At 45.5% G+C, this 26,423-nt stretch overlaps 1 protein-coding gene across 2 annotated transcripts in view; it reads right to left on the minus strand.

The window, feature by feature from the left end:
* Lmx1a (LIM homeobox transcription factor 1 alpha) overlaps positions 1-26,423 on the minus strand; it is a 142,750-nt gene that overhangs the window by 40,609 nt on the left and 75,718 nt on the right. For both annotated transcript variants that reach the window (XM_036202778.1, XM_036202777.1), the window contains exon 4: positions 1,977-2,209. In XM_036202778.1, the coding sequence (XP_036058671.1) occupies positions 1,977-2,209 (233 nt within the window). The remainder of the gene's footprint in view (positions 1-1,976; positions 2,210-26,423) is intronic.

Genomic DNA, 26,423 nt, shown 5'->3' on the forward strand with positions numbered 1-26,423 from the left:
TGAAGGTCAAAGGTCAGTCTCGAACATGCCCATGTGGCAGCTAGAGTTCTCTAACGGTGAAAAGTTTTGGCATTACAACACTGTCAGGAAAACAAAACAAAACCTAAGCTCCAAATTTGATTGCAGTTGTATGAGATGGGGCCTTTTCGATGGAACTGCATGTGAGGTTACAGGTGACGATAAAGCCAGTGGGGCCCAAAAAAGACACACTCTGTGTTAGTAAGGCATATAACGTGCAGTTGTGAGCTTCTCCCCTTTATCAGAGGGCAAAGTTTTCAGCTAATTTTAAATGATGTACTTTAGGGGATCCCTGACCAGAGAGAGAGAGAGAGAGAGAGAGAGAGAACAGCAAGCACACTAAGGGGAATAATCCACTTTAAAACTATACCTAAGGAAACACCGCACTGAGAAAAGAAGACGAAGGATGACATGGCAGTCACATCAAGGTTGTAGATTTAGTGTTGAGAATGAAATGACAGGGCCGTGGCTTAATGTAGGCACAGCTGTGTCCAGCAAGGCTGCAGGCTAGCCTGCCTTGATGAGGAATGAACCGATGGCTTGTCCCTGCATTGAGGACTACTGGGCAAATCTACAGATTGTGACACTGCGTGATCAAAGTCAGGCATTAGCAGCTGCTGCACACTTTCTCTCTTCCTACTGTTTTTCTTGTTTTATTTTTGGTATGTGTGTGTGCAGGCATGCATGCCTGGGGTGGGGGGAAGGGTGGTATCCATGTAACTTTGCTCATTTGCACCACGGTTTCACTTTATTGCCAGCCTGTAATGTTTGAGAGTGTATAGACACATGTGCACATGGGTGTGAGTGCACATGGGTGCCCCAGGGTTGATTCTAAGGATTATCCTTTATCACTCCTCTATCTTATTCACTGACCAGGGTTGTTAATCAAACCTAGAGCTCACAACATGGTTAGTAATGCTAGCCTGCTTGCTCTGGAGACCCTGTCTCTATCTTCTGAGGCTAAAATTACAGGTGGGCCACTGTACCCACCCAACACATGGGTGTTGGAGATCCAAACTCTGTCCCTTACACTTGTGTGGCAAACACTTTAACCCATGAGCCATCTGCTAAGTACAGTACAGGCTGGGAATAAAATAAAAACATGCTCAAAACAAGCAAAGTCACGTGGACACCACCCACGGCTTCTCACAGACCCTTGGGAGTCTGAAGACAAACTCTGCCCTGTAGAGCTATCGCCCTGGAAAGCTGACCCACTGAAACGTGCTCTGTAAAATCTTTGCACCCCCTCTGTGTCTCCTGCCTTTTACTTCCCCTGAAGCCATGATGAAGGCTGGAGCGTGAGGAAGAGAAAGAACAAAAATATTCTAGTTCCTTTATGACACAAGTCATCGAACCTCAGGCAGATCCCAACACTTCTGTCAGGCAGATGACTGACAGCTGATGCAATTCCCATCTCCATGCATAGTAGTGTATGTCTACAAATTTTGGGAGCCTAGTTAGCAAGGCTTTGAGCTGCATAAAGTGCAGTTCCTCACTGCATGGGCTTTAGCTTATAAACTGCCTCAGCCAATGGGCTATTAGCAGACATGATGCCAGCAGATGATGGAAGTGTGCTTGTGCAGTGGGGCATGCTTCCATGCTCTTTTGTGATTGGCAGCCACTGCTCCTCTAACCTGAACCCCAGAGTAAACCACAGAAGACCTGAACCTGACCTAACCCTGGAGCTAAACTCAACGGAGGTCAAAAGACTCCAGCCTGAAGCAAAACCCTCCAGTTAACCCAGAGACTTCTAAATGAGCGGGTGCTTTTGGTTGTATGTCCTGGAAGTTAGGTATGACTTTTTATGCACCATTTATCATTACAATAGCTCACTAATAAGAGCCCTTCCCAAGCTTAGAAAGAAAGTTGTTGAAAGGCAGAGGACTGCCTTGCCAAGGAGCGAGGCTGCCTCCCACCCCCCCCTACCCCCCACCCCCCTCTCTCCACGTAGCACTCACCTGAGTCCGAGGCTGCTGGGCTCACCAGGCTCAGCAGCTCCCGTTCCTTCTCATAGTCCCCTTTGCAGAGCAGCTGGCCCTCCTTCAGGACAAACTCGTCACCCTTCTGCAGTTGTCGCTCGCAGACGCAGCAGCAGAAGCAGCTCAGGTGGTACACGCTCTTCTGGGCGCGCATGACAAACTCATTGGGGGCAATGGCTTCGAAGCAGCCCCCACATTTGACCGCAAACAGTCTGCAAGTTGGACAGAAAGAAAAGCAGTGAGCGAGCAGAAGGCTGGGTCTGGAGCTAGGTTTGCCCTCCTGTCAACAGTCAGAAGACCTTCAAGCCCCTGGACAGGAATGTTTGTACTGAAGCAGACTTCAGATTCAGGGTAATCTGAGTCTTACTGGTCCCCCTAGATCCATGACAACTCAGGCTGACTAATGGAAGCCCCAAAATGTCAAGATCTATTATTTTGTTCCACTTCTTCTGTATGATCGGATGAGATCATAACTGCATTTGTAAATGCTTTGGAGTAGGCACTAAAATAATCAGCTAATGATGGTTGTGGTATTCATTCATTATAGCATCCATTCACTATTTTCTAAAGAAAGAGTCTTTTCCTTTTTATAAAATAGTAGCACAGTTGTGGGACAGAAGGAGTCTTTCCAAAACATTCTCTGTTCCTGAATTCCAGAGGATCTGATAGCCACAGGAAGGTCAGATGATGTAAGAGAGAGAGGGAACAACAAAGGAGGGGGTGGGGGTCAGCATAAAACAGGGCTGCTCCTCTCTCCACAAAGAGACACGAGCCGACACAAAGTATATTTAGGAAGCGGATGCCAATTTGTTCTGCTAATAAGTCCCACTTTGGCAGGAATGATGGAAACATAAACAACTGAAGAGTGTTTTCCTATAGACAAGCCAACTAACTACCACATTGGCCTAGTGTGCCAATCCCATCTCTTTGCTTGTTCATATGTCAATCACTTATTCTCCTTTTCATTCATTTATGCTCATTAAATCAGAAGCATCTACGGCATGCCTTGTGATACTGTATCCACTCTGCATCTTAACAGAGAGGGGAGAAAGAGAAACCACACCCCAACTGTATCTACATATGGGGTCAAGTGTAAAGTGGGGGGGGGCATTGCTGCAGACACAACAATATACAAGACAAATCCTTCACTGTATGGAGCTCATATGCTTGTGGAAGAAGATACATACGACTAAGAAGATGGCTCGGTGGATAAAGGTCCTTGTCTTGCCCTGCAAACCTGACAACCTGAATTCAAACCCCGAAGCCCACTTAAAAGATATAAGGAGAAAACTGACTTCATAAAGTTGACCTCCAACAACCACATGTGTGCCACAGTGGCACTAAAAATTTAAAAAGAACAATGAAGTGGTGCCCCATGACTACAAAATATTCCAACACAAAGCTATAGGTCGTACAAGGAATTACAATATTCAATCACTTCCCAATCATAAAATTGTACTCATTTGGTTATAAGGCAATACCCTCACATAGCATGTTTGTCTTGGAAGCTTCTTGAAGAAAGGAAGGGCTGGAAGATGGAGTGAAGAGGAAGCTTGGGAAGAGTTCCCAATGAAGCACGACACACAGATTGGCTCAGAAGAGAGGAGAGACATTTAAGCTTTGAGTGAAGGAAGCCAACACTTGAAAAAGAGAATGAGGTCACCTGCCATGAATCCCGGAACCACCCACAGACAGCCTCAGGACAGGACCCAATCTGCAGGATTGAAAGGAGTGTGCTCTATGGCCTGCAACACAAGCCATGAACTCCCATGCCCACCTCTCAGCCATTAGGAGCCCCTGGGGAGCACTGGAAAAAGTTGAGGACCAATCCAAATGGCTGGTGTTGTGCTTTCACCACTAATAAACCCCACACCCAGGACTCCAGGAACCAGAAGCCCTTTCCCATCCCCCTCCCTCCCTCCAGCTACTCGCTGTGGTTTTCCTGACTCTTCCTGGAGTCCCTCCAATATTTTCTTTCACACCCTCTCCCCTTGCTAGATGCCACGTGGTGTGCAGAAAATCTACCTAGTTCATCCCTTGGCCTCCCAAGTCCCTGGTCTCTGTTTGCCAACCTGAGCAAACCAATCAATGCTTGTCCAGAAGCCCGTCAAAGGCTTTTTGTCCCCAAGCCTTGCTTCTCTTCCCCATGCCCTAAAAAGGACTGTTGAGCAGACTCAAGGCAAATGTTCCCAGGGAGTCAACAAACACTGAAGAGGCTGCAGCAGCAGGCGACAGCATCTGTGCCTTTTGGATTCCTAACCTGTTCATCTCTTCCTCCTTTTCTTTCCCCTAATTCCCCCCGTCCCATATATCTGCACCCCCCACCCCCCTGTGTTAGAGAAGGGAGGGCCGGAGTGAACTCAACAAAGACAGTCGGCCATGTTGACTCCTGAGTGTGGAGGTGGACGTGGCAGAAGTTGAGTAGGCTCAAATCCTGAGGTGGTCGTGTTCCCTTGACAATTACAGGCCAGAAGAGGCAGGCCGGCCTGATTCCTTCCATTCTCCTTCCCTTGATCCAAACCAGTTCAACTGCACCCCACTCCCTCATCTCTTGTAACCTTTGGGAGCAATTCAAGAAGAGGAGCATGCCATCTACCACCTGGGTGCCAGATGTGTACACAGCTGTACGGGTACCACTGTGGACCCAGCTGCTGATGGCACAGTCTCCCATAAGTTGTTTTCTCTAAGGCTCAGAGAAGCAGAGAAAAGGATTTGTTCAAAAGTCCAGGTCATAATTAAAACACAGCCTGTCTCTTCCTAGTGCTTGAGATGTGTCCCCCATGGTTACTTCCCCCTCTGAATGCTAATGAGACCGCACTCCAGCTTCAGAGTCTGGCAGGCTGCTGTGCCTGGGAAAGCTGGGCAATGTTTCCAGAACTGCCAGCTTACTTATGTAAGCATGACAATACCCAACTTTTCTCACCATCCTAAGTCACACCCCCTCTCTGATGCTTTGGGTTCATCCTTTATCTCATTCTCACTTGCATGATGGGAACGGAGCACCTTCCTTGTTAAAAAGCAATGTGGTCCCAGGTAGTAAGTTCTTGGTGTTCCCCTCCATTTACAGATGACTCTCTGTGAGGAAAGGTAATGAGGGATGTCATAACTAATGAATCTACCTTTGTCCTTAGGAAGATACAGTGGGCAGGAGGCTTGTGCTGGGTAGGTTTGTGTCAACACAACAAACTATCTCAGAGAAGGGAAACCTTGATTGAGAAAATGCCTCCATAAGATCAGTCTGTGGGCCAGCATGTAGAACATTTTCTCAATTCACTAATTGATAGGGGAAGGCCCAGCCCACTGTGGATGGTGTCTCCCTTGGGCTGCTTGTCCTGAGTTCTATAAGAAAGCAAGCCATGGGGAGCAAGCCAGTAAGAAGCATCCCTCACGGCCTCTGCATCAGTTCCTGCTTCCAGGTTCCTGTCCTGTTTGAGTTCCTGTCCTGACTTCCTTCAATGATAAATAGCAATATGGAAGTGTAAGCCAAAAAGACCCTTCCCCCCCCAACTTGCTTTTTTGTTATGGTGTTTCATCACAGCAATAGAAACCCTAACTAAGGGAAAGCTCTAGAGCAGTGGTTCTCAACACCCCTAATGCTGTGACCTTTTAATACTTCCTCATTTTGTGGTGACCCCCCAACCATAAAATTATCTTCATTGCTACTTCATAACTGTGATTTTGCTACTACTATAATTGTAAAGTAAATATCTTGTGTGCAGGATATCTGATATGCAACCCCTATGAAAGGGTCATTTGACCCCCAAAGAAGCTACAATCCAGAGGTTGAGGACCACTGCTCTACATGAATGGCCACAATTGGATGTGGTTGGGACATGTACAGAGAAATAACAGAGAAGGACACAAACAATTGAGTGAGTCTACTAGTCACAGAATCTTTATCTTTGTCCTTCCTCACCACCACCACCCCTGTCTCTCCCCACCCCCATGCTTTTCCAGGCAAGGAAGTACAGACTGTCTGTAACTTCATTCCATGCCCTGCTTGCATCTTCTTGTACAGTCAAAAGCTACATGAGGCACAACTGTGAGTCTGGCTGGAAGTCTACTCCAGAGGCTCTACCACATCCTAGCGATGTGACTTATCACTGACTCTGCCGCCTCAGTTTGCACAGAGGATAAAAGCAAGCATGATGCCTACATTCCTTAGAAAATTAAATTAAGAACATTAAATAAGAATGCATGCATGGAGTACTTTATTACGTTTGATGCACAAGTGACTCCTAGCCATTTTTATTGGCCATGTGTCTGCCTTTTATGCATGTAGATATTTCCTTCTTGCCCCAAAGGTGAGTTTTCATGTTTAAGGGCTTCCAGAGCCCCATCCTAACACAGCCCTTCTTCTAGTGTGAGCTTGTCCTTCTGCTGGCTCATAGCTTTGACTTCATTTCTATCTGTGGTGTGCCAGGGGGAGCATGTTCCTCATACCCACCTATGGCCCTATTATTGACCAAGTTCATCCACATAGAGCTCAGTTTCTTGTTGCTGGCCTCATCTCTGTATCCTGTGCTTGGAGCAACAGCAGAAATCCAAGGGGAAAAGAGCATCTTAACCCAGGGAAAGAGCCAGGTAGACCTAAGCTCGAGGTTTTAACTTTACCAACGGACTCCAAAAAGCCACTCCAGTCCTTGAGTTTCTTGTCTCCTTTCTTAATGGTAAGTTTTATCCTAAATACCACATAATGCCAAACACTTAGAGGTTAGGGAGAAGTAGAAGAGTAAGTCCCAATCCTCCATGTCTTCTCATTGTACAATTCTCAACCAGAGAAGCCTGTGTCAAAATCCTTATCTCGACAGTGTTTCAATAGGGTACTGCTTGGCCATGGTCATCCTTCAAAACATAACTTTTTATACAGTCTCATTTACACACATGCACACCGTGGGAGCACACATACACACACAGCCATTAAGGCAAAAGCATATACCCTAGAAAAGTAAATTCTAGTCTACCTATATTATGCAACCTATGTATTTAAAAATACTAAGACTGGCCAAGCGGTGGTGGCGCATGCCTTTAATCCCAGCACTCGGGAGGCAGAGCCAGGTGGATCTCTGTGAGTAGAAAAAAATGTCTTCTGGAAGATAATATTTTACTCCTGAGCCATGTTTAAAATCCACTGAGCTAGACAGTCTCTTAACTCACTCCCGTTTCTCTCTTGTGTTGGGAGGCCTTGTAACTATGGAGACAAGGGTGTCTCAATCACAGATATAAAGGTGTGACACTGAAGCCCTTCTACAAAACAAGTCTGAGGCAGCCAACAAAGGATCAGAGAACTTCAGAAGCAACAGCATGTCCTAGCACTGCAAGAATTAGAGTAGCAAGGTGGTGGCCTGCTGCGACATTAGGTGACGCTTGGATAAAAGTGCCTGCTGTATGGTCTTGGGGAAAATCACTCCACACTCCAAATAGGATGCTTCATAGTTAGAACCTACATCAGTGCCCCAGAATGATAAGACTAAAACCAAAGGGAGCTTATGGAGGACTGAGAAAGAGAACGAATCTTTATCAGATACCCTATTCCCTGCATTTGAATAGAAGTATGACGTACTTTATGAATTCACAGAGAGCCTCATACTTCAGCCACCCTGGCCTCATGCTGTCTCAGCTCCACATGAGAGAGCCATGGGAATGGATAACACATAGGTCCATTCTCTACTTCCAGTCCACAAGCTCTCAAAGAGGTAACAGGATTCATCAGATAAACCCAAGACCAAGTCCCTACTATACCCGTTACTACTCTGTGCCCTTGATCAGAATACAAGAGCCTTGCTTTATTCATCTACAAAATGGGAATGAAAAAAGTACACACTCACACACACACACACACACACACACACACACACACACATGAATAAAGTAACAAAATCAAAACCACACAGTTCTTAGCACATGATAGCTCCTCAATAAAATGGTATTACAATGGTGATAATAATGTTTATGATGGTGATAATGATGGATAAAGGGGCTGAAAATGAAATATGAAACAAGAATTGTTTTTGTTAAAGAAGACATCTTGATGATGCAGCCTGGGGAAGGAGCTGTTGGAGCAAGGAGTTCAGGACTGGAACAATGTAAGGACTTTTTAAAAACCTGCTTGTGTGTGTGTGTGTGTGTGTGTGTGTGTGTGTGTGTGTGTGTGAGAGAGAGAGAGAGAGAGAGAGAGAGAGAGAGAGAGGCATTGGGTGTGTGGGGGGAATGTGGACTTACACACCAGGCATGGCAGTGTGAGAGAGTGAAGAAAACCCGCTGGTCTGAGATCTCGCCTGCTGTGATAGGCTCAAAGAGAGTGTCCATGCAGCCAATCACTCAGGATTTACCTGGGCTCACCTGAGATAGTCCATTTTAGATGTGAACCTGACTTGGTCAAGGGATGTGCAAGTAGCTAGTGAAACATTACTTCTGGGTGTCCCTGTGGGGATGGATGTGGAGAGAGTAGAATTTAACCAGTGGGTTGAATGAGGAACAGTCACACTCCTCTGAGTGCCTATGTACCACCCATGGTTCTCAGATTTCAGACTTGGGGACTTGCATAACCCCCACTGCAGCCAGTTCTCAGGACTTCAGCCTTAGACTGTCACAAAATGTAGGTTCTCTGGTTGTCTGGCCCCTTGGACTCTATAATCACATAATACGATTCTCCTAATAAACCTCCTCTTGTATCTCTGTACCTATCTGGTTTGTTCTTTCCCTCTGGAGGAGCTTGAGAAGCACATTCCCCTAACAGTTCCAGCGAGGCTGACGAACCACCTTCTTGTTGTACACACTAAAGTGAAACCAGGAGGGAACTGCCAGTTCCTTCTGTTTCTTAGTATTAGTACTTCCGGCACTTTTGGTCCATGAGTCCTTATGATGTCCTCCAGGGCCCCCCATCCCTGACCTATCTTACACTGGTCCTAGTAGATGCCTCGCAGCCCCATTTTCACTCTCCATGCTGATGACACAACTTCTCACATCCAGGAACAGCAGAGCATGACGACTTCGTGCAAGCCCACAAGCTACACCAGACCCACGGGAAATGAGAAGACTATAAAGTGGGCTCCCACGACAGCACTTCAGACAGCTCCTGACCAGAAGTAGGTTTGGAAAGGAGATCTTCCTTAACCTTCATCTAGGGTCCTGAAGGCCTTAAAGGGGTAGTCACAAAGCATCTGGGCCACAGACAAACAAACAGAAGGATGGAGGACCAGATAACTACAAAAGACATTAACTGCAGTTGAGCCTCCTGTAGTGTACAAATAACAAATCAACTTTAGCCTTGGAAACTAGACTATGACAGGTCAAACTGCCTTTTCATGGTGCTACTGGAACTGAGTTGATCTGGGGTATGAATCCTCTGGTTTAGGAAGAAGACACCTCAGAATAGGTACTAAGAAAGGAATCAGCTGTTTCCACCCTCTCCACCAGGGGGCAGCATAGCAACATTCATTAAGTACCACGTTGACTTGGTAACTGAGGTCATCCAGTCAGAGACAGGGACTGGCCATAAGCCAAAAACTGTCTGCTGGAAAATCTGCTGCTGGGAGCCTGGGAGACCATGCGGCTACACTGAAGGAGAGGCAGTGAAAGAAGAGTATTCAAAGTTTTGGGAACCAAAAGCATGGCTTGTGGCCTTAGAAGAAGTGACATGAGCCACCTTGTCAGCTGGCTCAAGGTCTCTGTCCTTGAGGCCGAGCCAACAGCACCACAATGAGCAACCGAGCACGTGGTCCTGAGACGGTGGGAAAGTCTGCAGAGACAATAGGAGTGGCAAGATCATCTACAGGAGACCGTCTTAAGACTCGGCAGTGGTGAAAAAATGGAAAACAATAAGTGGCTGGGAGAACCAATCAGAGCTTCTGTCTCCTGGTGGCTCCTGGGGAACTGCACAGAGGACCATACAATGGGATGAGTGAACGGGAGAAAGGCCTGTTAGTGGTGATGTCTGCAACCCAGAAGCTCCATGAAGCTGGCCTGACTAAGAAACAGGTGTATGGCTCTTCGCCTCTCAAAAAGGCTGTTGGCAATGCGTGGATTTACCTTGAAATTGTAGACCATGTATGTCTTTCTTAATCTTGCAAAGAGTGTGTTCCAGTCAGTCAGACATAATGGTTAGGGCAGTGGGTGGGGGGCGGGGGGCTCCACAGCTCTAAGATTAGTAAACATGTATGCAAACTTGGTTCTGTTTTTACAAATGTGAGTAAGTTTCAGACTCTCTTGGATCCCCAGTTTCTGTTAAAAAAAAATAAAGAAAATGAGATCATGCTATTGGAAGAGGGTTTTTTGGAGATTTAATGAGATAATTCATCTGAAGGAGCTGACACATATTAGCTGCTCTCCATAAGCAGTACCTATTAGCTTCCTTTATTGAAATCAATTTACCATATCTACCCATGTAAATATTTGTCTAAGATAATATATTTCGAGGTGGTCATTGAGCCAGAAATAGAGCCTCCCATATGTCATTTCAAGACTTGTTCATCATCATGGTAACAAATTAAATTAAACTTCAATAAGCCTTTCGTGTCATTGGAGAGGAGACCAACAAACAAATATGAAAAGCCCAGACCGTGAGAGGAAAGAGGGGGTGAAATTCATTCAGGCTACTATGATAGTCCGTAGCAAACACTGATAGTAGGCAGCCATTGCTGGGCAGCACACACACTCATTGCCTAAGACCCAGCATATGTTCAGGAAGTCATCATTTTCGTGGCTGACCCACCAGAGCCAACAGTTGCTATTTGGTTAATACTGAAATTATCTAGCAAACATTTGGAACAGACCTTTGCTCGACGTCCCTTTAGTTCTTGGTTGACTGCTTCTTTCTGAGACCATTGGCCTTTGTTTAGACCTGCATTAAGACACCCAATCCCCCTTCCATGCTCTCCGATGCAGTAAGACATGCAATCCCCCTACCCTGCTCTCCTAACCAAACCTATCCCCTGAGAGACCAGTCATCCTCTTTCCTCATAAAGGGAAAGAAACCAAGGTCCAGAAGGAACAGTGAGCTTGACCACAAGGAAAGCTAAGATGATTGACAGGACCAACCAGAGCTTGTGGCTCAGTGGTCAGGAATGAAAGCTGCCTACAACCCAGGCTGGCTGGGGTAGAAATGTTTCCCTTGGGCTCCTAAAATGAACGGAGGGTGTCTGGGAAGCCAGATGAGCAGACAGAGGGCAGGACAGTGGACCTCTCTTTCCTTCCCTCCCTCTCTACTCCCTTGCCAAAGGTGCCTATGAATCGGGCTGTAGAGCGAAAGACTGTGGTGAAAGTGTGGGCTCCACTAACCCAAGCCAAGGTGGCAGGACTTCCATTATAGACTTTCCATATTGTCACACAGGCATGCAGAAACAGCAAGAAACAGACACACGGAAAGTCTATGTTTTCTTTTTAGGGAATGAAGGTTTGGTTTCCCTTGAAAACGCCAGTTTTCCTTTCTCTTTATCCTCATTAGCCTCTTGGGCTGCTCTTAAGCACACCCACCAAACAGCGAAGGGTGGAGGAAGAGGTATTTTTAGCCGATATTCTGGGCACCGATTCCCATTCTTCCACAAAGTTTGGCTTAGCAATATGGCATGAGGCCAGTGAAATGTATATTCTTACAAAGAATATATGTTTTCTGGGAGCTCTCTCTCTCTCTCTCTCTCTCTCTCTCTCTCTCTCTCTGTGTGTTTGTGTGTGTGTGTGTGTGTGTGTGTGTGTGTGTGTGTGTGTGTGTGTGTGTGTAAAATAGAAAGGACGGGGTATTATTAATGACGTTTTGATGGGAAAGACTCTGGGATCCCAGCAGGGGGCAACACTGAGCACTCCATGAGTCCTGTTTGCTCTGCCCACTATCACTTTTCATTCATGATTTCTATTGTGCTGTACATCAAAAAGAATAAACAATAAAATAATACTGTCATAACTCAAGGATTCCTCATGGAAGTGGCTGATATCAACAGTACTATAAAGGGAACTAGATATATGTTGGAGACAAACAAGTGTGTTCCTAAGCCACTTGTGCCTATCCTCAAGTGTCAACCCAAACTTCTAGGAGAAACAAAAAATGAAAACTACCCACTGACAGTCTGAGTAACAATCCCCACCAAGGCATGAAAACCAAAAGCTGTTGCTGAAGGTCTTGTCTTTTCCGTGTAGGAAGTAAAAACAGCTCTGAATTCTTTGCATTTCCAGGAAGCCTTTAGTTCATGGACCTCAAAGCAGGTGTAATCTTGCATAACATCTCAGCTCTACGTACAACTGAGGATGTAGCTTAATGGTAGAGCAACTGTGTGCCATATGCAAGGTCCTGAGTTCCATCTTTAACACCTCAAAAATGAGATGAAACAAAACCTGTCTGAGCTTGAGAGAATGGGAAAGGAGTCAGATTTGGATATCTGATTCTGGTGTTCTCATCAGGAAGGGTGATGGACAGAGGGCCCTGTTCTTCCCACCAGCCTCCCTCCTGGAAGGCGGTCCTTTCTAGGTACACTTGCGGTGTCTCGAAGGCTCCATAAGGGCAGATGTGACCCAGAACGTGTGGCACAGTCCTTGTTTCTTGGTGTTTTTACCTTAACTCTTCTAGTTTTAAACCTTCTTATTCCTCAGTTTTCTCCCATCTATTCATTCAACTCTTCCATCAAAACTAAAAGATGCCGTGCCCAATAGGGTAGCTACCAACAAAAAGACAGAACAGACAAGTGTTCACAAAGACATGAGGAGATTGGAACCCTGGTGCACTTTTGGCAGATATGGGAATAGCCACTGCCAGATAAATTCTGAAAACTCCTGAAAAAAAAATCAAAGGGGAAGTACCGTATGATCCAAAAGTCTCTTTTTTTGGACATAATACAGAGAAGAACTGGAAACAGAGACACAGAAGGGATGTTCGTGCACTCATCTTCACATCAGGATTGCTGTCAATAACAAAAACGTGAGAGCAAATCAAGTGTCCATAACAAGTGAATAGATATACAAAAAGTGGCCCCAATATACGACTGAGTGTTGTCCAACCTTAAAAAGGGAAGGGAATGCTGACTCACCCTACAATTTGATGAGGATTTTGTGCTAATTCAGTAAGTCAGACAGCAGTAGAGCAATGTGAATTAACTTAATGGCATTGAAATGCACATACTAAGGACAGAGATGATAATTTGTCAGTGACTCACAGAGACTGAACCAACAACCAGGGAGCCTGCATGGGGCTTACCAAGTCCCTCTGCATGTATGTTACAGTTGTATAACTTGGTCTTCTTGTGGGACTCCTAACAGCGGGAACAGGGGCTGTCTCTGACTTATTTGCGGGCTTTTGGGCCCCTATTCCTCCTACTGGGTTGGTTGCCTTGTTCAGCCTTAAAACGAGGGAGGTGCTTAGTCTTACTGCAACATGATATCCCATGTTTGGTTGGTATCCTTTTCTGAGTAGAAATGAAGGCGTGGTAGGGGATGGGGGGAGGTGGGGGGGACTGGGAGGAGAGAAGGGAGGGGAAACTGCAGTCGGGATGTAAAATAATAATAATAATAATAATGATTTGAAAATCATTTTAAAATATGGTAAATTTCTAAATTTTACTAGGATTGTTATATAAATAAATATATACTGTATATCCCTAAATATATACTATCTATTCATATTCTGTTCATTGCACCAAAATCTAGGCCTTGTGTGCCAGTTGAAAAACTCACCGCCCAGCCTCTCTCGCAAGTTAAGAGTGTCATGTAAGGTAGAACACTAGGTTTGTGGGGTGGAGCTGAGGAAGAAGGGTACTCTAGAAGAGCTATTGTGTTATGAGACAGACTCCAACAGTGCACACATTTCACCCTTCACTGTTTCTCTTTCTCCTACCAGGAACAAAAATGCAATGCCCAGAGATGGTACAGCAATCTTGGCACCAAGAATGGACGCTATCTGTTGAAGATCTAGACTAGATCTAGATTCTAGAGGAAGAAATTAGGACCTTTTTGGGCAATCGAACCAACATGGGACCTCCTGTCTCATGATTTCCTTCTAGTGTGGAAAAATAGCAGTTCCCTTTGACGGCTGGAGTAGTAAGGATAGAAATAATTAGAGGAAGCCGCATGACTCCTGCCCCAAGCTCTTAGATGCTGGTTCACTGTGGGGACTTTCCTTCTGGTTGTTGTCTGGTCTGTCCTACACTCCTCTTTAGAGCCAGCTCCTCCACTTTGGCAACAGATTTCCATCAAATCAAACCTACTCAAATGAATCATATAGTCTCCCTATATCTGGATATATATATATATAGTTTCCTTATTTCTCCCATTTTGAGCAAAATATTCTTGCTTTGATCCACTTCTTCTACCACTCAGCGCCTCATCAGTTTGATGTAATTCATCCACAATAAAAAGTTAGAAATGACTTCTGTTTGTCATTCGCTATTCATCTCCTTCCAGACTCATCCAATAAGACCCTTGTCCCATCCTTCTGGCAAAGTCGCCTTGAGAAGATCATGAATGACCAAAATATTGCTCAGTCCCCTTCATGCTGTGCTCAGGAGCAGAACGTAACTTCATCCATGACTGGGCTTCCAGGATCCCTCTCTCTCTGTTTCCACACTACCTTGATGGCCACTCATGCTTGGTCTCTTCTGATAATTCCTCCATATCCCCTCAACCATAAAAATGTTTGGCCTCATTTCCAGTCTACATTCACTCACCTAGTGATCTTAGCTGGGATTGTTACTGTAAATAGCACATAAATGCTGAAGGACTCCAACATTTCAGGCTCGATCCCAGCTCATTCTCCTAAGACTAACTTGTACACCCAACTATCTACTAAACAACTTTGCTTTATGTCTTGTTTAAATTATTTATATTTTAACTGTAGTTACTAATAGAGTTTAGTATGATAATTTGATGCATAATATGCAACTATCCAATCATAGTAGCCAGTGTTTCCAATTCCTTAAACACTGAAAAATATACAAAATATTAACAGGTTAATAAGGTGCGTGTGATATTTTATAATAGCAAACTAAACTAAACCAAATGCACAACTCCTGATTTTTAAAATAATTTTTATTTAATAGAAAGGAGAGAGAGGAGAGAAAGAGTGGGCACGTGAGTGTGGGCAGAGGTTAGAAGAGGGTGTCAGATCCCCGGAGCTGGGTTGTAGATTCCCCATAAGGGTGCTGAGATCTGAACGCCAGTCCTCTGAAAGAGCAGCAAGCACTATTATCCACTGAGCCATCTACCCAGCCCCCCCTTTTATATTTCTAGCCCTACCTACCTCACCCTGGCTCAGTTCTGCTCCAATTACAGCCTTTTCTTCCTTCTTCCTTTTAGTAGACATCACCTACATCAGGACCGGCACCTCCAAACCATTTCTTCTCACCCACACACTCACATCCAGTGGGACAATGAGATATATCCGCCCCACTTTCAGAGTGGGCTGCAGTCTGCTGCTACTCTCCATGTCACTGCTGCCACTGCAGGCTGAGGCTGCCACCACATCTTCACTGGGTGACCTCCATAGCCTTCTCCATGTGCCACCTGCCTCCTCTTGCCACCTGCCAAGTTGGTTTTTCCATACGGCCAACCCAGATGACCCTGCTAAGAACTAAATCAGATCATGTCACTCATCTGCCCAGACCCCACTCTCATTTTACATGTGAGGAGAGAGAGAGACCTACAGGAGTGCCAGGGTCTGAATGAAGTCTGTCATCATATCATTGTTCGGTGTAGCTCTGAGAATTGAGACAGTCAAAGGGTGGGGTGATACTTTGTAAACTGAAAGGTCTATGTAACTCTGATCACCATCATCATCATCAACCCAGCCTCCCACTAGCTAGAGCTGAACAAATGAGGTTATCCACCCTAGGAAAATATGACCCAGAAGGGAAAGGTAGACATTGCCATCCACTAGAAAAAGGCCCAGACTCAAAGCAATAGCTCAGGTTGAGTGCATCCCAGAGGAGCATCAGCCTTGGAACTTAAGATGAAACAAGTAAGGGAGGATTGGACAAAAACTGGAAAAACCAGCACACATGACGGCAAGTGTGCAGCACCATCCAGTACACTCGCAGAACCCCAGTCATAACACTGTGCACAAGTCCTCAGTATAATTTCCATACTGGAGGCCTTGCATATGGCTCTGCTCCCCACACCAGCTCCAGGAAGAGGATTAGAGAAGGGGAACAGCATGAGGGGCCAAAGAACCACAGGAATGCCTATGAAACAGGACTCCTGGCTTTGAAATCACAATGACAAATTTTGTGTTGGGACTTGAGTACAGGCATGAGTGCACAAGTGTATGTGGTGCATGTGTGTACATGCACATGCACACAATGGATTTGGGACCATTGTGGTTTCATGGTGTTCTATGACACAAACTTAGTGGGGGAGGATTGTAATAACCTTTCCCTACTATGGGAATAAGTAAAGACAAGCTGGGGTGTCCTAATCAGAGGAAGTCTTAGGAAAAACAGGAGCTTTTAGGGGTATGTCCTGTGAACTTGTAGGATCCTCAGGTAAGACCCAAGAAAGAACAGCTGCCTCTGACTCCCTGTCTTGAAGATCTTTGGGTTCTGAGCTAGAGTCACAACACAACTAGAAAGCTAGAGGCCCGTTCTTCCAAATCAAAACAAAGGCTAGAGCCTTCCTGGCTGGTTCTAGGGGAACTGCTGGCTGCTACCATTGCTTGGTGTCTGGCAGATCATCTGCACCCAGGAGCAATGGCAAGGGCTGGTCCCCTCCAGGTAAAGTAGAGGCCAAAATGCTATTACAGAGCCACCTCCAGAAGGCCTATGGACATTGTCCCCATGGGCCAGGAAGAAGGCCTTCTCTCACACCCAACACAAATGTCTCTCCTCTCCTCTGTGGAGAAGTTGAATCTACTGCAGTGGCCCCCCTCCTTGTGTCTATCAGTAAGAGCCATGGTGGGAAACATTATTGTCACAGAAATGTCTGCTCTGTAGACTGTAGTCACCGCGGAGGCCCTCTAACAGGTCTGTTCCTTTCCACCCTAAGGAAAAACCTTCCCTCTAACAAACTGCAGTCACGAGAGAGATGGGGAGCAAAGCAACAGAAAATACCCCACATCTGTAGCACCCAGAGAACTGTTTTCATGTGATAGAAAACTGACAATGGACACGTTGGAGGAAATCATGAATGTGGCAGCCTTCACACAGAGACATGGGATCCTTCTAACCAGTAAATACTGAAAAGAAAGTCGCTTCAATGCTTGCCTGAGTATGCAATGCCATAGACTCAATCCCTAGCACAGCGAAAATCAATGAGATCTTGGGAAATCTAAATTAGAGACCATCTGAGACAAAGGTGCTATTCCTATTAATAACAGTTGTTCACCAAATGCTCACTATTCTAGCTGCTCATATTGAGGCCCTTTTTAGTGTCTTAGAATGTAAGTGAACAATCCAATTTTTAAGAAATCCTGCCCTTTGAGTTTATATTTGATGGAAAACAAACAGGTAGCAACACAAATGTCAGATACATGAAATGGGCATGTAAAGGAGTAAAGGAAATGGGAAGCCCCAGGATAAGGACTCGGAATTTTCATCAAAGAGTTCATGTCTGAGCAAAGACCTTGGGGAACTAACAAGGAGCATGTCTTCACCAATAGCAACATTTGTATCCAAAGAATCTCCATCATTCCAAATAAAACCCATTGCACTTGGCCCCCTTCTCTTTTCCTCACCTATCATCCACCACTCTATTCAGCCTCTATTGGCATACCTGTTGTGGATAGATCTTAAACATAATCTTAGATCGTATTGACTGAATCTAGCTTCTTTCAGGATAATGTTTTCTAGGCTTATTGCATTCAGTAGCATGCATTTAGATACAGCATCGAACAGAGTGTACCACACATTTCTGTGAATGAAGGATAGCCCACTGTATGATACAGGACATCTTGCTTATCCATTCATCCACTGATGGACACGGGCTGTTTCCACTGTTTGTTTTTGTTTGTTTATTTTAGGTCTTTGAGATATATACCTAAGATGAAATTTTCATAGCGATGAAATGCACTACATGCTCCTGATGGATTGAGTAAGACGAAGCTCTAAATCTGTGCTCAGCCATGCACAGGTCAGAGAAAATAATGTGGCCAGGAGAAGGGCCACAGTAGGGGCAGAAAGATACATAGATGTAAGAATCAGCATCTCTTCAAAGGAGTCTTGTTCAAGGACTCAGAGAAAGTGAGATGGGTGGAAGCCTAATGGGGTGGTCTGAATGAAAATGGCCCCCATAGACTCATAGGGAGTGGCATTATTGGAGTTGTGGCCTTGTTGGAGGAAGTGTGTCACTGGGGGTAGGCTTTGAGATTTCAGATGCTCAAGCCAGGCCCAGTGTCTCACTCTCCTCCTGTCTGCAGATCCAGATGTAGAACTCTTAGCTACCTCTTCCACACCATTTCTGCCTACAAGCTGCTATGCTCCCCACCCTGCCATGCTTCCCACCACGATGATAATGGACTAAACCTCTGAACTCTAAGTCATCCCAACTAAATGTTTTCCTTTATAAGAGTTGCTATGGTCATCGTGTCTCTTCATGGCAATAGAACACTAACTAAGACACCTAGGACTAAAAGCCTACAGTAATATTAGAATATTTGCTGGTGTGAATGATTTGGTGTGGAAGAAATCTTTCAAATGGAGAAGAAAGGCAAGAGAGAATCACTGGAATGGTCCAACAGCAAATGAGAGGGGATCAGATGGGAACTATCCAGCCTTGACATTTTTTGGAACAAGGAATGCCTCATGGGTGCTGTAGGTAAAACCTTGGAGAATCACTCTGGATGGAGCAAAGTCCTGCACTCCTTAGGATTATTTGATCTAGGCAGCAGTGGGAGCTAAACTTAAGTCAAAATAACATATTAACTAAAACACTACTATTTGCCATGTAGTATACCAAATAGCTTTGCTTTGCCTCAGGTTCTCCTTCCATGGTATGTGTGAATGGATGCTCAAGCATCATGAACAGTCAGGAGGGTGAAGTAGGTGGTTCAGGGGTGAGCTGATTGATTAGACAAACTGAACCCCACATCTTAAGCAACAATCACAGTATCAAACCTTATGAGTTGTGTTGAGGGATACTGTTACCATCTTGGTAGGATTGTAAATAAGCATTCCCATATTATTATCCAATGTGTCATACAGGAAGTAAGATGGAGGATATGTTGACTTTTTTTTAATCACCTAACAGACCACTGGTATAGTGGAGCACACTGAAAATCTTAGGTTCAAGTCCTTTCTCTCACTAGCTCTATGATCTCACTCAAGCTTATTAATCTCCATGAGCTCAAATCTCTTCATCTCTAAGATGGGGTCAATGATAACCCATACCACTAGCCATCATCAGCAAATGAGGCAGTACCCTAAAGACAGTTGACTAGGCAGTTTGTAGTTAGTTAGATAACCAGGTTTTAGTTGTCTCCATGTACTTCACATCTGTATGAAAATTTCTAATGGCCATGGCACTGTATGACAGGTGACATAAGAATTCCCAGGGGTATTGTTGTACTTTCTATGTCCTGGGACAAAAGCTGAAGAGCAAGACAAATGGAAGCCACAACAGCCAGACATGTGGGCTCTTTGAGAATCTGGACTGATCATGTCATCCCTGGCTGTGTTGCCAAAGGGCTGCGCAGAGATGGATTATGGCCTGTTTCATCACATGCTTGCTCCAATCACCTCTCACAGTACCCTGGGAGCTGACCCAAGAGGACTTGAGATAAGTAACCTAGACTGGTTAGAAACTGCCTCAGGAGAGGGCTAAGCATCCAGGTGCTGGGGGCAAGGCTGCCTATAGCATCCTGCTTAGGAGCAGCTTCCCTATGGCCTGATGGCACAGGTCTATATTTCTATCCCCATGATAGCCATCACCAGGTCAGAATTAGGCAAACTCATAGCTGTGGTAACTGCCTCTGTATAAAAGGATGTCTGGATTCCAGCCTCACTAGATTCCCTGGTGACCTGCTAGATCTTTCTATAATGATGGAAATGTCTGTCTTATCCAGTATGGTAGCTGTGAGCCAAGCTTTTTGAAGAGAAGCAGAAGTCAGGAAGTGAAGACTCGGGCACTCCTGCAATTCTCAACCTACCCCAGCTGGCTTTGTCCTCTCCACCAATCTTAATCTCTTGCCTTCAAAGGTCAGCTCCAGACTACGCCTTCTAGATGGTCACTCGAACCTGTTGAGCTATCTATGACTGACAGGTACACTGCTGTGGTTTGAATATGAGTGCCCCTGTTAGACATTTGAATACTTGGTCTCAACCACTTGGAGGATGTGGAAATTTTAGAAGGTGGAGCCTTGCTGGAGGAAGTGAGTCACTGGGGGAATGGGTACTTCCTGTTCTCGTTCTCTCTCTCTCTCTCTCTCTCTCTCTCTCTCTCTCTCTCTCTTTCTCTCTCTCTCCTTCCTGACTTTGGTGCAATGTGACCAACTGCCAGCTCCTACTCCTGCTGTCTTAAGTTCTCTGCAAAGATGGACTGCCTCCCCTTGAATTGCAAGCCCAAATAAGCCCTTCCTCCCTTAAGCTATTTCTTGTCAGCCATTTGGTCATGGTGACAAGTATCTAATACATACAGTAACAACCAGGGCTTTTGAAACTCATAGCCAGTGGAGGATTTCCCACAAAATGAGGGTTCTCCAGGGAAATGATGATGCCTTAAAAATACGGGTGCCTCACTTACAAGGCTGAATGAGAGTTGAACAAGCCAAATGGAGGCTCTTGAGTGAGCAATGATTGAGGTTTAACCCTCCAAGGAGTTTTAAGCAGGCAAGAGACAAAGCGGCTTCAATGATACCTGTTCAGTCCAGGGGAGCAACAGGAGATAAAACAGGAAATCTATGCTTCCTGCCAGATGTGAGGCTGTGCTGAGTAAGATAGAGGGAGGCCTTGAACTGCTAAGCTGTCTCCAACCTCTGTTTCACAGGAAATGGGGAGTCCTGACACATTTTTTGAGCAGAGGGATAAAATGAGAAAGTAACACTGTTAAAAAAGATTCCGAGAAGAGCTTCAGGAAGCCTGGGCCACTGTAGCCCCATGCCCACCCACCAAGATTCCCAGGTGTGATCTCTCTCCTCCCTGCAGCTTGAGCCTGCCTGCGTGATATGCAGTATCATCACAACAACCAGAAGGGTTCTCAACAGCCCCTTTTCACCCCTCCCCCAGAACCCTGACTGTGTTCCTCCCCCTAGTGAACTCTGTTTTCCCCCGCCCAGTCCAGTACCTGCTAGCTCACCCCAGTCACCTGTGATCTGGTCACAGAGGTAGCCTGTGACTCCTGGTGGACTGGTCTCTCAAACCATGCCAGTGAGTCCTGCAGGGCAACCCCCAAGCAAAATCACAGTGTCATAAAGAGCTAGGGGCCAGGCAGCAGCCAAGATTTAGAAGCAAGAGTCACTAAGGCCAGAGGCCATTGGCCTCCATTTGAAAAAGCAGACAGCCATACTTTATTCATACTACTGATCAGGTAGAACTATATGGTCAACCCAAAGGGAAGACTCTGGGCTGGCTGAGTCCTCTATGATTATTCAGTTCACTGACTTATTCAGAGTCTCTGTGCTCCCAAATGAATGGAAAGATCCCTCCCACCAGCAAGGTCTGGGGCCTGACAGGCAGGATGCATTCCTTGCCAGATCCTCACTGCCTATCACGCTTTATAGACACAAAAACAAATTCCACCATATGTTAAAGTTAATTGCAAACAGTTGTTGCTGAAGAGAGCTCCATTTTTCAAGAGCCACAGAGATCTAGTTACACCAGTGGCAGAAGCATCAGCCGCCCTCATTCACTCATTGAAAGGAACAGCCAAGGCAAGGGTGCAACAGAGCTGTAGAAGGGACCCTCACTCATTGCTCCTTCTGCTCCCCTCTCTTCCTGTCTGCCTCTACTTCTATTGGGTATGAACATGTACACCCACAGGAGTCAGCTGGCTGGTTTCCACTGTCCAGCAAAGGGCAGAAGAAGAGGTACAGGGAAACTCAACAGCCAGGGCACTAAGAGAAGACAGGACTCTTTGCCGGCAGTCTGCTCTGGGTCTAGAGCCACATTATTGATGATGTGGTTTAGCAAGAGGTAGGGAGGGTAAGCCTGGGGCTACCAAGGCCCTCAGTTTAGAACACAGCTGGGGGAAGCCTCCAAAGAACCTGGCCAGCTGGGAGGAAGGTCAGACTTAGATCTCCTGCGAACCTTCTTTTGTGGATCGCCAACGAGCAATGTGAAGGAAACGTCAGTTTCTGCACCCACATGCCCACCTGCACAGGGGCAGCATCTGATTTTGCACCAACCAGCTGGAGACATGCACTGGGGTGGGGGGGAGCCTTGAACTAAAGGGCCTGGTTCAGAAAAAGGCTGAACACTAAGGTCGTCTCCAGATCGTTTGTATTTATCATTTAGCTGAGTTCAAACATGTGCTATGTATGTGGCTGACAGGACTCTCTGAGTAAGGCAAGCTCTGGGGGAAAGGGTGTGTGAAGCCAGCATGGTCACTGGTTGACCTGGTGTGTCCATCTTGTGTGAAGTCTTTAGAGGGGAGCTTGCTTGGCCAGCATCAAAGGAAACCAATCCCACTCCAGTGGCACCTCCAAACAGTAGGTCCAGTGACATTCAATCTTCATTGGCCCATTTAGCCAGCCAATTAAAAATATGCAGCCAACTCAAAGAGGGGAAAATATCTGTCGATAAGGTCAAATCAGCAGTCAGGGGCTGTTGCCTGTCCAGCGAATCTGAGCTCATCTTCTTCTTTGTGCTGCTGTACCTTCCGTTCTGACCCTTGGAGGATCACTCTCGTTCTGTCTCTCTTGCTGTGAGTATTGTCACTCATCACTCTCCGGCGTCTACACTACTTTACTCACAGTAAGCAGTTAGTGAGGAAGCACTCACTGTGCTGACACCTCGTGCGACAGGTGGCGTAGACACAGACTGTCCCCAACAAAAAGAAATCTAACTTCTACCTGGAAACTCAGAGCATGCAGATGAAAAAACACACGTGGTCATATAAGAGTTAATGACAGGGGCCAGGGAGATGGTTCAGTGGTCAAAGATCTTATAGAGCCAGAAGGAAGACATGTGTTCAGAAACCACTCACAGGTTTATGAACAATATAAACACATGGATGCCGCCATACATACACATACACGTACATATACACACAAAAAAGAAGGAATAAATACTAATTCAAGTTGGGGATACAAGAGAACACTCAGTGGAATGTCAACCACAAACTGGGGGTTAGTAGAAAAGCATTCAAAAAAAGAAACATGGAAGATAGAGAACACCCATTATCACTGTCATGCTTGCTGAACCATTTTGAACCCAAGATGCTTCTTCAAGCACTAAACTAAGGCATGCACATCTCATAACCACCCTATGAGTCAGACATAATGATCCCCATGTTACAGACAGGAAAGTTGGGTACGCAAAGGAAAGCAACCATATAATTGCCTCATAGTTTAATATAAACATCTGCCGTAGGCTGTACGCAGTGTAGCCCTGCCTGGGGTCCTAGAATGACTTTCTACCTTTTGGGTCCAATTTTGTCCTCCATTGGGTTTGTCTCCATTCCTACACTCAGCACCTCTCGACACATGTGTAGTCACACTTTCATCTTTGTGTTCTAGGGGTATTTGGTACATTGACACCAGTTTATACCACAGATTTACAAATCCTAGTCTGTATCTATCATCCTGATGAGGTCATTGTCTCTAAGAGAAAAACCACCCGTTTGCTATCCTTAGAGCAGAGCACAGTAGCTAGTGTAAGCAGGTACTCAATGAGCAGCAGTCAACTAGATTAAGCTGAACTAATTCGTAGTGAAGGACTGTGAGCAGAAGAGCAAGAGTTTCTTGCAGATTCTCCAGGAACTGAGGAATGACCAAACTGCCCTTAGCTAACCCACCTTCTCCATGCTGGCCTCCAGCAGTGAGCATTCACTGCAGAAATCAGAAGTGGCAGTGGGACTGATGGATGGCCACCACCCTCATAAAGAGCTGTGGGATGCGTCTCCGATCACAGCCTCAGGGCTGCTGGTCCCTTGGAACTTTATGGCATCGTTGCCATGGCGGTCACGGATGTAATGCACCATGGAGGCAAAAAATGAAATTCCCCTAGAGGTGAAACACTGGCAGGACCCCATTCACAAGTAAGAATGGGTTATTTGACCTCTCTGAGCCTCAGTTTCCCCTTCTGTAAAATGGAGATAATGATCCTCGTTAAATGGCAGTTAGAAAGATCAAATATAATTATAGATGGATAGATAAATAGATAGATGATAGATAGGTAGATTGATAGACAGATGATAGATGATTGATAGATACATAGATACATGCATACATAGATGGATGGATGGATGGATGGATGGATGGATGGATGGATGAATGATAAAGTGAGCACAGTGGATACCACACAGTAGGTATTAATAACCCAAAAAAATATCCTATTTTCTTACCTGTGTGGGAGAAATACAGGCTCTAGCATGATTTTATTTTTGTTAGAGTGAGGATTTGGGGAGTTTTGTTTTAGTTTTTAACACAAATATTGAATTAGTAGGCACTCTGGAGTAACAGAAGGAGCCCTATGTGTCTAAAATATAAGGTTCCATGTTGCTCAAACATGATTAGACTTCTATGAAAAATTGCTGTTAAAGAGTCACAAAACTCAACTTTTCCCAGTTTCCCAGTGACTAAAGCCTCTTCCAGGCAAAGAATTTGCTTCTGGGTCCCTCTGTGCCCCGGTTTGACTTTGTTGGTTAATACACTAATGGTAGTTACTTATTAGCAAGTGTGAATAAAGCCCCCAATAAGCAGCCCTCTGTCTGGGCTTTGCAAGAGAGCCCAGAGCTTGCTGGCATGTGTGAGTAACACCCTAATAAAAATGCCAAAGTATGTTACCCTAAATCTGACTAGAGAGTGGCAAATTTATTCACTTCTAGGTAACGTCTACTTACCTCACAAGACCTTCCTCCCCCAATGTCTCACTTAATCCACTACACTACACTCTGTGTCGCCTCCAACTCCATCATGTCCTGTTCCTCAGTACATCTCCTTTGTCTCCTTGTTGTAACCAATCTAGATATCAAACACCAATTCATCCTTCATGTGCAGATGGGCAGCAAAATGGATGCTCTTGGGATGTGGGGCGGGGGGGGGGGGGCGGGGCAAGATGGGGGGATGACGACAATGTAGAGGTAATGGAAAGTGGGGGGGGAGGGAAGTACAGGCATGAAAAGTTCAAAATCTGGGGAAAGCATCATTGCTGTCACGACCCTGGTCTTGGAACATTTATGGTGATGATGTTTACATGCCTGTGTGTGTGTGTGTGTGTGTGTGTGTGTGTGTGTGTGTGTGTGTGGTGTGTAAGAGACAGTGACAGAGACAGAGAGAGAGAGACAAGAGACAGGCACACAGAAGTGGGGGTCTGGACTCCAGACAGTCCTCCGAATAGGAGCAGACAGGGATTTGAGGACCATTGACGACTGTTCACAAAGGGAAAATCGGAGCTTGAGTGATGGCATCCACACAACACTGGGGCTAGAAAAAAAAAAAAAAAAGAGGAAGGAAGAGTGGAGGGCTTGAGAGCCTCCATTCCAAAGAAACCAAATCAAAAGATCACATCTTCAGAGTAGGTATCCCTGACAACACGCCTTCTGATTCTCCTGGCCAAACCTAACCTCCTAGCTCACAGCATCTCTGGGAAAGTCCTCTTTGCCTTTCTCTGCCGACTGGACCTGTGTCAACCAGTAGCACACAAGTCTGAAATGCTGGAAGAAGCTCCTCTTTCTCTGAGGCCAACGGTTCACTTGGACTTTTGAAACAGACTCTTAAAGTGAAGGGGTTTAAACACAAAAAGTTACCACCAGATGGCCCTGTCCAAGAGGTGGCCATCCTCCCACCCCTGCCCTTTCTGTCCCAGGCAAAGCCCACCAACAAGTGTGCAACTATGGTCTAAGGAAGGATCAGCCTGTGTAACCCCACAGTTGATGGGCATTCCCCTTTCTCAATAATAAAGATTAACCAACTACTAACTCTGATGCCCTGACTGATGACTGATGGGAATGTTCTTGGGCTCAAATGAATTCCTCAGCTTTAAAAAAAAAAAAATGGTGGGAAAATGGTGAGCACCCATGACAATACAGAGAATGAAGTCAGGTGTGATTGCACTTGTAGTCTCTGCATTCAGGAGCTCAAATAATTGAACAGAAGGGGCACCCCCACCACACCTAAGATGCTTCTGGTTAGACTGGTAGGGAAGGGAAAGTGGAGAGATCTTGTAAGGATCCAGCCTCTTGCATTCTTCTAGAGAAGCCTGAACATGAACACACTTTATAAAGTACATGGGAACTGTCAATACAACCTGATATGGTTATTAGTAGTATTAAAAACTACAATTTCGGGGTTGGGGATTTAGCTCAGTGGTAGAGCACTTGCCTAGCAAGCACAAGGTCCTGGGTTAGGTCCTCAGCTCTAGA

This window comes from Onychomys torridus, chromosome 11, assembly GCF_903995425.1.
Source record: "Onychomys torridus chromosome 11, mOncTor1.1, whole genome shotgun sequence".
NCBI lineage: Eukaryota > Metazoa > Chordata > Mammalia > Rodentia > Cricetidae > Onychomys > Onychomys torridus.